Source organism: Telmatherina bonti (assembly GCF_933228915.1).
Source record: "Telmatherina bonti genome assembly, chromosome: 20".
Taxonomy (NCBI): domain Eukaryota; kingdom Metazoa; phylum Chordata; class Actinopteri; order Atheriniformes; family Telmatherinidae; genus Telmatherina; species Telmatherina bonti.
The window spans coordinates 34,234,819-34,248,820 of NC_136618.1; the positions used below are offsets into that span (position 1 = coordinate 34,234,819).

Genomic DNA, 14,002 nt, shown 5'->3' on the forward strand with positions numbered 1-14,002 from the left:
ACAAGGTGTTTTAGGTGACTCCTGGACCGAGCAGACCTCCTGCCTTTCAGCAGACCCTCCTTTCACTCCAAGTGTATCCGTGATGTTCGCCAAACAAGCCGGCCACATTGCAGCGAGCCCCGAAGACCCGTCCGACAGCTGGCCTGGGCGAGAGAGCGCCGCGTACGGCGGCGGTGATGAAAAGGACGTGGACGGATCAGACCGAAAGCAGAAGAAGAAGAAGAAAAGGCGACAGAAAGACGAGGGTTCTTATGAACACCCTGAAGGCGGAGGCCAGGCGGAGGTGCAAGGAGACATTGCGGCGCCAGCGGAGGGATTCTACCACCGTATCGGTCCGAGGAGGGACAGAGGAGACGCTGGCTGGGAGGAGCAGCTTGGGAGGAGCGGCGGCCGCGGGAAGAGGAGCAAAAACAGGAAAAAGATTCCAGAGGAGTGGGCAGTGACGACGGAGCCGTTTGTTCCCTCGTCTGCAGCGACCCCCCAGATGATGGAGGAAGCAGCGGTGGATCTGGAGGCCTCCTTACAGGGCAGCCAGAGCCCCTGGGAACAGGAAGTGGGCTTGGGAGGAGGCGTGGCGTCCCACCACGCCTTCAGTCCGCTGGTCATGAACAGTGATCTGAAAGCTACAGCAGCTCCATTCACCATGCCACAAGCAGCCGTCCCACCGCACCCCCCCTCTGGTGGTCCTGTCTGTCCACCCCCCTCTGCAGACAAAGAAGCATCAGGAGACATGGTGGACAGCGGGATGTTTGATGCCAGCAGCTCCTTCCAGGAATCGCTCGCCGGAGACGTTCCTGAGGGAGAAACCTCGGCGTTCAGCCCCCCATCGCAGAGCAGCCTCTCCCCTGCAGGGCGCGTGTTGGCTTCAGCTCCTCCTCTGTCTCCGTCTGATGCCTCATGGGGCCTAAACGACTCCCACTTGAGCAGCAACAGCGACCAGTTTGACTTTAGTGACCTGACCAGTTCAGCTCATGCTTTACCGCTGGGCCTGAGCTTCGACACCCCCAGCCCGGCGCCGCTCCGCTCCCCCAAAACCACGGCACAAGAATTCCAGCTCAGAGATTCCAAATCAGCCCAAAATCAATCCAAGAAGTGGCGATCTTCGTCCTCCTCATCGTCTGGAAAGAGCCCAACCTCCCCAGAGGCGAAGATGCTGTCTCCACTGGCATCTCCTGTCCGCAGGTCCCCTTCGCCGCCATCCCTCCCCCCGCTCAGCGGTCCAGGGTCGGGTCTGAACCCTGCAGCCAAGCCGTTCTTTCCCAGCTTTGCCGATGCACTGGAAGAGCCGGCTGCGGCCGCCATCATGGCAGGTTGGTTGTAGTGGAGCGGACGCCGCTCGGCCGCCGTGCATGATGCCGTCCTTCCGTAGATGCAGTAGTGACTGCTTGTGTGTGTGTTACTCATCACAGTTTAGACTGTTCCCAGTGTGGACCTAAAGCTGGTGCTGCTTGACTTGCCAGATCTGGGATTAGTGACTAACCCAGCCTGAAGTGTTGATCCACTGGGCTTCGGACTGGTTGGGAATGAATCTGGTTGTTGGGAAGCGTTTCCATTAACGCTGTTTAACAGGTGTGCTGCCACTAACCAATCACAGTCTCCCTCCATAGTGGAACCGGTAGAGCGCTTCACCAAATCCGGCAGGCCTCCCTGTTTCCTCTCTGTGCCTAACGGGGTGTGATCAGTGTCTGTCTCCTGCTGCAGCTGCCTCTTCCTTCAGCATGATCAGACCAAACGCTTGTAAACAATGTAAACATCTAACTGTTGATTATCTCTGTTCCATGCTCCGCCGTCTCCCGGACCGTTTCCCGTCTCCCGTCTCCCGGACCGTTTCCCCACCAGGTGAGTCTGCTTTTTACCTGTCCATCACGGTTTTCATCATGTCTGTAATGGTTCATGGCTCAGGCTGCGGTTGTCATGACAACTGTTACACAGAGCAGCGATAGTGACACATCCGTATGGAGCTTACACACCCAATACTCCCAATACTCCCAGTACTTCCAATATTCCCAATACTCCCAATACTCCCAATACACCCAATACTCCCAATACTCCCAGTACTCCCAATACTTCCTACACTCCCAATACACCCAATACTCCCAATACACCCAATACTCCCAGTACTCCGAATACACCCAGTACTCCGAATACACCCAATACACCCAATACTCCCAATACACCCAATACTCCCAATACACCCAATACACCCAATACTCCCAATACACCCAATACTCCCAATACACCCAATACTCCCAGTACTCCCAATACATCCAATACTCCCTATACTCCCAATACATCCAATACTCCCTATACTCCCAATACTCCCAATACACCCAATACTTCCAATACACCCAGTACTCCGAATACACCCAATACACCCAATACTCCCAATACACCCAATATTCCCAATACATCCAATACTCCCTATACTCCCAATACCCCCAATACACCCAATACTCCCAATACACCCAGTACTCCGAATACACCCAGTACTCTGAATACACCCATACACCCAATACTCCCAATACACCCAGTACTCCCAGTACTCCCAATACTCCCAATACACCCAATACTCCCAATACTCCCAATACACCCAATACTTCCAATACACCCAGTACTCCGAATACACCCAGTACTCTGAATACACCCATACACCCAATACTCCCAATACACCCAGTACTCCCAGTACTCCCAATACTCCCAATACACCCAATACTCCCAATACTCCCAATACACCCAATACTTCCAATACACCCAGTACTCTGAATACACCCAGTACTCCCAATACACCCAATACACCCAATACTCCCAATACACCCAATATTCCCAATACATCCAATACTCCCTATACTCCCAATACCCCCAATACACCCAATACTCCCAATACACCCAGTACTCCGAATACACCCAGTACTCTGAATACACCCATACACCCAATACTCCCAATACACCCAGTACTCCCAGTACTCCCAATACTCCCAATACACCCAATACTCCCAGTGCTCCCAATACTCCCAATACTCCGAATACACCCAATACTACCTATACTCCCAATACACCCAATACTCCCAATACACCCAGTACTCCGAATGCACCCAGTACTCTGAATACACCCAATACACCCAATACTCCCAATACACCCAATACACCCAATACTCCCAATACTCCCAATACACCCAGTACTCCGAATACACCCAGTACTCCGAATACACCCAATACACCCAATACTCCCAATACACCCAGTACTCCCAATACACCCAATACACCCAATACTCCCAATACACCCAGTACTCCCAATACTCCCAATACACCCAATACACCCAATACTCCCAATACACCCAATACACCCAATACTCCCAGTACTCCAGTACTCCCAATACTAATACACCCAATACTCCCAATACTCCCAATACTCCCAGTACTCCCAGTACTCCCAATACACCCAATACTTCCTACACTCCCAATACACCCAATACTCCCAGTACTCCGAATACACCCAGTACTCCCAGTACTCCCAATACACCCAGTACTCCCAATACTCCCAATACACCCAATACACCCAATACTCCCAATACACCCAATACACCCAATACTCCCAGTACTCCAGTACTCCCAATACTACTAATACACCCAATACTCCCAATACTCCCAATACTCCCAGTACTCCCAGTACTCCCAATACACCCAATACTTCCTACACTCCCAATACACCCAATACTCCCAGTACTCCGAATACACCCAGTACTCCGAATACACCCAATACACCCAATACTCCCAATACACCCAATACACCCAATACTCCCAATACACCCAATACACCCAATACTCCCAATACACCCAATACACCCAATACTCCCAATACACCCAATACACCCAATACTCCCAATACACCCAATACACCCAATACTCCCAATACACCCAATACACCCAATACTCCCAATACACCCAATACTCCCAATACAACCAATACACCCAATACACTTAGTACTCCTAGTACTCCCAATACTCCCAATACACCCAATACTCCTAATGCTCCCAATACACCCAATACTCCCAATACACCCAATACTCCCAGTACTCCCAATACTCCCAATACTCCCAATATTCCCAATACATCCAATACTCCCTATACTCCCAATACTCCCAATACACCCAATACTCCCAATACACCCAGTACTCTGAATACACCCAGTACTCCGAATACACCCAATACACCCAATACTCCCAGTACTCCCAGTACTCCCAATACTCCCAATACACCCAATACTCCCAGTGCTCCCAATACTCCCAATACTCCGAATACACCCAATACTACCTATACTCCCAATACACCCAATACTCCCAATACACCCAGTACTCCGAATGCACCCAGTACTCTGAATACACCCAATACACCCAATACTCCCAATACACCCAATACACCCAATACTCCCAATACTCCCAATACACCCAGTACTCCGAATACACCCAGTACTCCGAATACACCCAATACACCCAATACTCCCAATACACCCAGTACTCCCAATACACCCAATACACCCAATACTCCCAATACACCCAGTACTCCCAATACTCCCAATACACCCAATACTCCCAATACACCCAATACACCCAATACTCCCAGTACTCCAGTACTCCCAATACTACTAATACACCCAATACTCCCAATACTCCCAATACTCCCAGTACTCCCAGTACTCCCAATACACCCAATACTTCCTACACTCCCAATACACCCAATACTCCCAATACACCCAATACTCCCAGTACTCCGAATACACCCAGTACTCCGAATACACCCAATACACCCAATACTCCCAATACACCCAATACACCCAATACTCCCAATACACCCAATACACCCAATACTCCCAATACACCCAATACACCCAATACTCCCAATACACCCAATACTCCCAATACAACCAATACACCCAATACACTTAGTACTCCTAGTACTCCCAATACTCCCAATACACCCAATACTCCCAATACACCCAATACTCCTAATGCTCCCAATACACCCAATACTCCCAATACACCCAATACTCCCAGTACTCCCAATACTCCCAATACTCCCAATATTCCCAATACATCCAATACTCCCTATACTCCCAATACTCCCAATACACCCAATACTCCCAATACACCCAGTACTCTGAATACACCCAGTACTCCGAATACACCCAATACACCCAATACTCCCAATACTCCCAATACACCCAATACACCCAATACTCCCTATACTCCCAATACACCCAATACTCCCAATACACCCAATACTCCCAGTACTCCCAATACTCCCAATACACCCAGTACTCCCAGTACTCCCAATACTCCCAATACTCCCAATATTCCCAATACATCCAATACTCCCTATACTCCCAATACTCCCAATACACCCAATACTCCCAATACACCCAGTACTCTGAATACACCCAGTACTCCGAATACACCCAATACACCCAATACTCCCAATACTCCCAATACACCCAATACACCCAATACTCCCTATACTCCCAATACACCCAATACTCCCAATACACCCAATACTCCCAGTACTCCCAATACTCCCAATACACCCAGTACTCCCAATACACCCAGTACTCTGAATACACCCAGTACTCCGAATACACCCAATACTCCCAATACATCCAATACTCCCTATACTCCCAATACTCCCTATACTCCCAATACTCCCAATACACCCAATACTCCCAATACACCCAGTACTCTGAATACACCCAGTACTCCGAATACACCCAATACACCCAATACACCCAATACCCCCAATACACCCAATATTCCCAATACATCCAATACTCCCTATACACCCAATACTCCCAATACACCCAGTACTCCGAATACACCCAGTACTCTGAATACACCAATACACCCAATACTCCCAATACACCCAGTACTCCCAGTACTCCCAATACTCCCAATACACCCAATACTCCCAGTGCTCCCAATACTCCCAATACTCCGAATACACCCAATACTACCTATACTCCCAATACACCCAATACTCCCAATACACCCAATACTCCCAGTACTCCCAATACTCCCAATACACCCAGTACTCCCAATACTCTCAATATTCCCAATACATCCAATACTCCCAATACACCCAATACTCCCAATACACCCAGTACTCCGAATACACCCAGTACTCTGAATACACCCAATACACCCAATACTCCCAATACACCCAATACACCCAATACTCCCAATACTCCCAATACACCCAGTACTCCGAATACACCCAGTACTCCGAATACACCCAATACACCCAATACTCCCAGTACTCCCAATACACCCAATACACCCAATACTCCCAATACACCCAATACTCCCAATACTCCCAATACACCCAATACACCCAATACTCCCAATACACCCAATACACCCAATACTCCCAGTACTCCAGTACTCCCAATACTAATAATACACCCAATACTCCCAATACACCCAATACTCCCAATACACCCAATACTCCCAGTACTCCCAATACACCCAATACACCCAATACTCCCAATACACCCAATACACCCAATACTCCCAATACACCCAGTACTCCGAATACACCCAGTACTCCGAATACACCCAATACACCCAATACTCTCAATACACCCAGTACTCCCAATACACCCAATACACCCAATACTCCCAATACACCCAATACACCCAATACTCCCAATACACCCAATACTCCCAATACTCCCAATACACCCAATACTCCCAGTACTCCAGTACTCCCAATACTACTAATACACCCAATACACCCAATACTCCCAATACTCCCAATACACCCAATACTCCCAATACACCCAATACACCCAATACTCCCAGTACTCCAGTACTCCCAATACTACTAATACACCCAATACTCCCAATACACCCAATACTCCCAGTACTCCCAATACTCCCAATACACCCAATAATATGTATTGATCCCTAAAACTCAGCGGATAGGATCAGTGATCATCCTGCACTCGCTGAACGGGGAAGAACCTCGCAAAGCAACACTGACGTGTTGAAGCTGCAGGACTGCAGCTGTCCAGGACCAACCTGCTGTGTGTGTGTGTGTGTGTGTGTGTGTGTGTGTGTGTGTGTGCGTGTGTGTGTGTGTGTGTGTGTGTATCCTCTGTGGATCCACGGATACTGAGAAGCCAGTGGGTTGGTGTTTCACTGCTTTGTCAGAGGAAGACTCTGGGATGAGTGCAGCTAGTTCTGCTCCTCTCTAATGAGACCCTGTGTCAGCGTGTTGGGGCGTGTCTGTCACCAAACATGGTGTTTAAGTCTGGTTGTCAGGGTCCGGGTCGGGCGGTGCAGAGTCAGAGGGGAGGACTGCGGTAGATAAACTTAGAACAGAGAGAAGGATGGAGGTAAAAACTGGAACAGATTCACATCATGTGACTGCTTCAGACTCCTCCTGCCCAGTCGCTCGGCGGCTGCAAATGAGATGGGCGTATCCTCCATGCACAGCCAGGTGGATGCTGGATGATCACGCAGATCTAAGTTCGTCCATGCTGTCAGCTTTCAGCTGCTTCCAAACGTGCTGCGATGCCGTGAAAATGTATGTTAAAACAGAAAGCTTTAAAAATGTCACACTCTCATGGTGAGGAAACTGGGAATCTGATGCAGCAACAGAAGGCTGGAAAAGTAGCTGGCATTAATTAAAAGCAGTATTTTACAGCTTCCAGGTTAATTATCAGCAGGTCAGTAACATGACTGGGTTTAAATGGAGCACTTCAGAGAGGCAGAGTCTCTCAGATGGACAGAACTTCATGTTTCTGATCATGTTCCTGATCATGCTTCTGGTCATGTTCCTGATCATGTTCCTGATCGTGTTCCTGATCATGTTTCTGATCATGTTCCTGATCATGTTCCTGATCATGTTCCTGATCATGTGTCTGATCATGTTCCTGATCATGTTCCTGATCATGCTTCTGGTCATGTTCCTGATCATGTTCCTGATCGTGTTCCTGATCATGTTTCTGATCATGTTCCTGATCATGTTCCTGATCGTGTTCCTGATCATGTTCCTGATCATGTGTCTGATCATGTTCCTGATCATGTTCCTGATCATGTTCCTGATCATGTGTCTGATCGTGTTCCTGATCATGTGTCTGATCGTGTTCCTGATCATGTGTCTGATCGTGTTCCTGATCATGTTTCTGATCGTGTTCCTGATCATGTGTCTGATCATGTTCCTGATCATGTTCCTGATCATGTGTCTGATCGTGTTCCTGATCATGTTCCTGATCATGTGTCTGATCGTGTTCCTGATCATGTTCCTGATCATGTGTCTGATCATGTTCCTGATCGTGTTCCTGATCGTGTTCCTGATCATGTGTCTGATCATGTTCCTGATCATGTTCCTGATCATGTGTCTGATCGTGTTCCTGATCATGTTCCTGATCATGTGTCTGATCGTGTTCCTGATCATGTGTCTGATCGTGTTCCTGATCATGTTTCTGATCGTGTTCCTGATCATGTGTCTGATCGTGTTCCTGATCATGTTCCTGATCGTGTTCCTGATCATGTGTCTGATCGTGTTCCTGATCATGTGTCTGATCGTGTTCCTGATCATGTTCCTGATCGTGTTCCTGATCATGTTCCTGATCGTGTTCCTGATCGTGTTCCTGATCATGTTCCTGATCGTGTTCCTGATCATGTTCCTGATCGTGTTCCTGATCGTGTTCCTGATCATGTTCCTGATCGTGTTCCTGATCATGTTCCTGATCATGTGTCTGATCGTGTTCCTGATCGTGTTCCTGATCATGTTCCTGATCATGTGTATGATCGTGTTCCTGATCATGTGTATGATCATGTTCCTGATCATGTTCCTGATCGTGTTCCTGATCGTGTTCCTGATCATGTTACTGATCATGTTCCTGATCATGTGTCTGATCGTGTTCCTGATCATGTGTCTGATCATGTTCCTGATCATGTGTCTGATCGTGTTCCTGATCATGTGTCTGATCGTGTTCCTGATCATGTTTCTGATCGTGTTCCTGATCATGTTCCTGATCGTGTTCCTGATCATGTTCCTGATCATGTTCCTGATCATGTGTCTGATCATGTTCCTGACCATGTGTCTGATCATGTTCCTGATCATGTGTCTGATCGTGTTCCTGATCATGTGTCTGATCGTGTTCCTGATCATGTTCCTGATCGTGTTCCTGATCGTGTTCCTGATCATGTGTATGATCATGTTCCTGATCTTGTTCCTGATCGTGTTCCTGATCGTGTTCCTGATCATGTTACTGATCATGTGTCTGATCGTGTTCCTGATCATGTGTCTGATCGTGTTCCTGATCATGTTTCTGATCGTGTTCCTGATCATGTTCCTGATCATGTTCCTGATCGTGTTCCTGATCATGTTCCTGATCATGTGTCTGATCATGTTCCTGACCATGTGTCTGATCATGTTCCTGATCATGTGTCTGATCGTGTTCCTGATCATGTGTCTGATCGTGTTCCTGATCATGTGTCTGATCATGTTCCTGATCGTGTTCCTGATCATGTGTCTGATCGTGTTCCTGATCATGTTCCTGATCGTGTTCCTGATCATGTTCCTGATCGTGTTCCTGATCATGTGTCTGATCGTGTTCCTGATCATGTTCCTGATCATGTTCCTGATCATGTGTCTGATCGTGTTCCTGATCATGTTCCTGATCATGTTCCTGATCGTGTTCCTGATCGTGTTCCTGATCGTGTTCCTGATCATGTACCTGATCATGTGTCTGATCATGTTCCTGATCGTGTTCCTGATCGTGTTCCTGATCATGTTCCTGATCATGTTCCTGATCATGTGTATGATCATGTTCCTGATCGTGTTCCTGATCGTGTTCCTGATCGTGTTCCTGATCGTGTTCCTGATCATGTGTCTGATCGTGTTCCTGATCATGTTCCTGATCATGTTCCTGATCGTGTTCCTGATCGTGTTCCTGATCATGTTCCTGATCATGTGTCTGATCGTGTTCCTGATCGTGTTCCTGATCGTGTTCCTGATCATGTTCCTGATCGTGTTCCTGATCATGTGTCTGATCATGTTCCTGATCATGTGTCTGATCGTGTTCCTGATCATGTTCCTGATCGTGTTCCTGATCATGTTCCTGATCATGTGTCTGATCGTGTTCCTGATCATGTTCCTGATCGTGTTCCTGATCATGTTCCTGATCGTGTTCCTGATCATGTGTCTGATCATGTTCCTGATCGTGTTCCTGATCATGTTCCTGATCATGTTCCTGATCATGTGTCTGATCGTGTTCCTGATCATGTTCCTGATCATGTGTCTGATCGTGTTCCTGATCGTGTTCCTGATCATGTTCCTGATCATGTTCCTGATCATGTGTCTGATCGTGTTCCTGATCGTGTTCCTGATCATGTGTCTGATCGTGTTCCTGATCATGTTTCTGATCATGTGTCTGATCGTGTTCCTGATCGTGTTCCTGATCATGTTACTGATCATGTTCCTGATCATGTGTCTGATCGTGTTCCTGATCATGTGTCTGATCGTGTTCCTGATCATGTGTCTGATCGTGTTCCTGATCGTGTTCCTGATCGTGTTTCTGATCATGTTCCTGATCGTGTTCCTGATCGTGTTCCTGATCATGTTCCTGATCGTGTTCCTGATCGTGTTCCTGATCGTGTTTCTGATCATGTTCCTGATCATGTGTCTGATCGTGTTCCTGATCATGTTCCTGATCATGTGTCTGATCGTGTTCCTGATCATGTTTCTGATCATGTGTCTGATCGTGTTCCTGATCATGTTACTGATCATGTTCCTGATCATGTGTCTGATCGTGTTCCTGATCATGTGTCTGATCGTGTTCCTGATCATGTGTCTGATCGTGTTCCTGATCGTGTTCCTGATCGTGTTTCTGATCATGTTCCTGATCGTGTTCCTGATCGTGTTCCTGATCATGTTCCTGATCGTGTTCCTGATCGTGTTCCTGATCATGTTCCTGATCATGTGTCTGATCATGTTCCTGATCGTGTTCCTGATCGTGTTCCTGATCATGTTCCTGATCGTGTTCCTGATCATGTGTCTGATCATGTTCCTGATCATGTTCCTGATCGTGTTTCTGATCATGTTCCTGATCATGTTCCTGATCATGTTCCTGATCATGTTCCTGACCATGTGTCTGATCATGTTCCTGATCATGTGTCTGATCGTGTTCCTGATCATGTTCCTGATCGTGTCTGATCATGTTCCTGATCGTGTTCCTGATCATGTTCCTGATCGTGTTCCTGATCATGTGTCTGATCGTGTTCCTGATCATGTTCCTGATCATGTGTCTGATCGTGTTCCTGATCGTGTTCCTGATCATGTTCCTGATCGTGTTCCTGATCATGTGTCTGATCGTGTTCCTGATCGTGTTCCTGATCATGTTCCTGATCGTGTTCCTGATCGTGTTCCTGATCATGTGTCTGATCGTGTTCCTGATCATGTGTCTGATCGTGTTCCTGATCGTGTTCCTGATCATGTTCCTGATCATGTTCCTGATCGTGTTCCTGATCGTGTTCCTGATCGTGTTCCTGATCATGTTCCTGATCGTGTTCCTGATCGTGTTCCTGATCATGTGTCTGATCGTGTTCCTGATCATATTCCTGATCGTGTTCCTGATCATGTGTCTGATCGTGTTCCTGATCATGTGTCTGATCGTGTTCCTGATCATGTGTCTGATCGTGTTCCTGATCATGTTCCTGATCGTGTTCCTGATCGTGTTCCTGATCGTGTTCCTGATCATGTGTCTGATCGTGTTCCTGATCATGTGTCTGATCGTGTTCCTGATCATGTGTCTGATCGTGTTCCTGATCATGTTCCTGATCGTGTTCCTGATCATGTTCCTGATCATGTGTCTGATCATGTTCCTGATCGTGTTCCTGATCATGTTCCTGATCGTGTTCCTGATCATGTTCCTGATCGTGTTCCTGATCATGTTCCTGATCGTGTTCCTGATCATGTTCCTGATCATGTTCCTGATCATGTGTCTGATCGTGTTCCTGATCATGTTCCTGATCATGTTCCTGATCGTGTGTCTGATCATGTTCCTGATCGTGTTCCTGATCGTGTTCCTGATCATGTTCCTGATCATGTGTATGATCATGTTCCTGATCATGTGTCTGATCGTGTTCCTGATCGTGTTCCTGATCATGTGTCTGATCATGTTCCTGATCATGTGTCTGATCGTGTTCCTGATCATGTTCCTGATCGTGTTCCTGATCATGTTCCTGATCGTGTTCCTGATCGTGTTCCTGATCATGTTCCTGATCATGTGTCTGATCGTGTTCCTGATCATGTGTCTGATCATGTTCCTGATCATGTGTCTGATCGTGTTCCTGATCATGTTCCTGATCGTGTTCCTGATCATTTTCCTGATCGTGTTCCTGATCGTGTTCCTGTTCATGTTCCTGATCATGTGTCTGATCGTGTTCCTGATCATGTTCCTGATCGTGTTCCTGATCATGTTCCTGATCATGTGTCTGATCGTGTTCCTGATCATGTGTCTGATCGTGTTCCTGATCATGTTCCTGATCGTGTTCCTGATCATGTTCCTGATCATGTGTCTGATCGTGTTCCTGATCATGTGTCTGATCGTGTTCCTGATCATGTGTCTGATCGTGTTCCTGATCATGTGTCTGATCGTGTTCCTGATCATTTTCCTGATCGTGTTCCTGATCGTGTTCCTGATCATGTGTCTGATCATGTTCCTGATCATGTGTCTGATCATGTTCCTGATCATGTGTCTGATCGTGTTCCTGATCATGTGTCTGATCGTGTTCCTGATCATGTGTCTGATCGTGTTCCTGATCATGTGTCTGATCGTGTTCCTGATCATGTGTCTGATCGTGTTCCTGATCATTTTCCTGATCGTGTTCCTGATCGTGTTCCTGATCATGTGTCTGATCGTGTTCCTGATCGTGTTCCTGATCATGTGTCTGATCGTGTTCCTGATCGTGTTCCTGATCATGTGTCTGATCATGTTCCTGATCGTGTTCCTGATCGTGTTCCTGATCATGTGTCTGATCGTGTTCCTGATCGTGTTCCTGATCATGTTCCTGATCGTGTTCCTGATCGTGTTCCTGATCATGTGTCTGATCGTGTTCCTGATCGTGTTCCTGATCGTGTTCCTGATCATGTGTCTGATCATGTTCCTGATCGTGTTCCTGATCGTGTTCCTGATCATGTGTCTGATCGTGTTCCTGATCGTGTTCCTGATCATGTTCCTGAGCGTGCTTCACCTCAGACTGTTGCTGCAGTGAGGAGCAGGATGGGAGCAGCGTTCTGTCCTGTTCTCAGACGGAGCTGAAAGGGAGTCTCCGTCTCCCTTCAGACTCACCGACAGAAGCGATCAGACTGATGGTCAGAATGCAGGCAGGTGTGGACACACTGTAGCAGCAAGCTGGTTTTACCTCCCTCTGGGCTCCTCTGTTGTTCCAGCCAGATGTTAGATGGTAAATAGGCACCCCTCCAGTCTGGGGGGGTTTCAGAAGATTTGGCCCATATGGGGTCGACTCCGAATTTAACACAAGCATTTAAGATTGAAGTCATGTCAGCTCACAAAGTAAAAGTTCTTAGTGAATTACTTTGTCTCTGGCACACACACACACACACACGGCACCATAATGTGTCAGATGAAGACCAGAAATGACGATGATGATGTTAAAACCAGCCTTCATGTTGTCTGTTTACACACGTTTGTGAACACAACAAACATGAATGTTTCTGATGTTTGTTTCTCTGTCCATGGTGCTGAACGCCCAGCATCGTCTCCGCCAGGATGACTCTACTCTTGTCAGCTTCTCACAACCTTTTCATGTTGTGGCGAGTCTGGAGTGTGAACCAGATTCTTTCCAGGAGCCCCACACACCTCCCCGTCACGTCACGCATATCCTGGTTGGAACCAGTGGGCTTCCTGTTGTCTTTCCATCACCTCCAGCCAGTCTGTCTGTCTCCTCTGACATCAACCAGACATTCTGGTCCACGCTG

General features: G+C 47.4%; 1 protein-coding gene across 8 annotated transcripts in view; it reads left to right on the top strand.

The window, feature by feature from the left end:
• The window catches only part of LOC306771154 (uncharacterized protein), a 148,388-nt gene that overhangs the window by 83,299 nt on the left and 51,087 nt on the right, over positions 1-14,002 (top strand). For all 8 annotated transcript variants that reach the window (XM_079260237.1, XM_079260236.1, XM_079260238.1 and 5 more), the window contains one exon: positions 6-1,310. In XM_079260237.1, the coding sequence (XP_079116363.1) occupies positions 6-1,310 (1,305 nt within the window). The remainder of the gene's footprint in view (positions 1-5; positions 1,311-14,002) is intronic.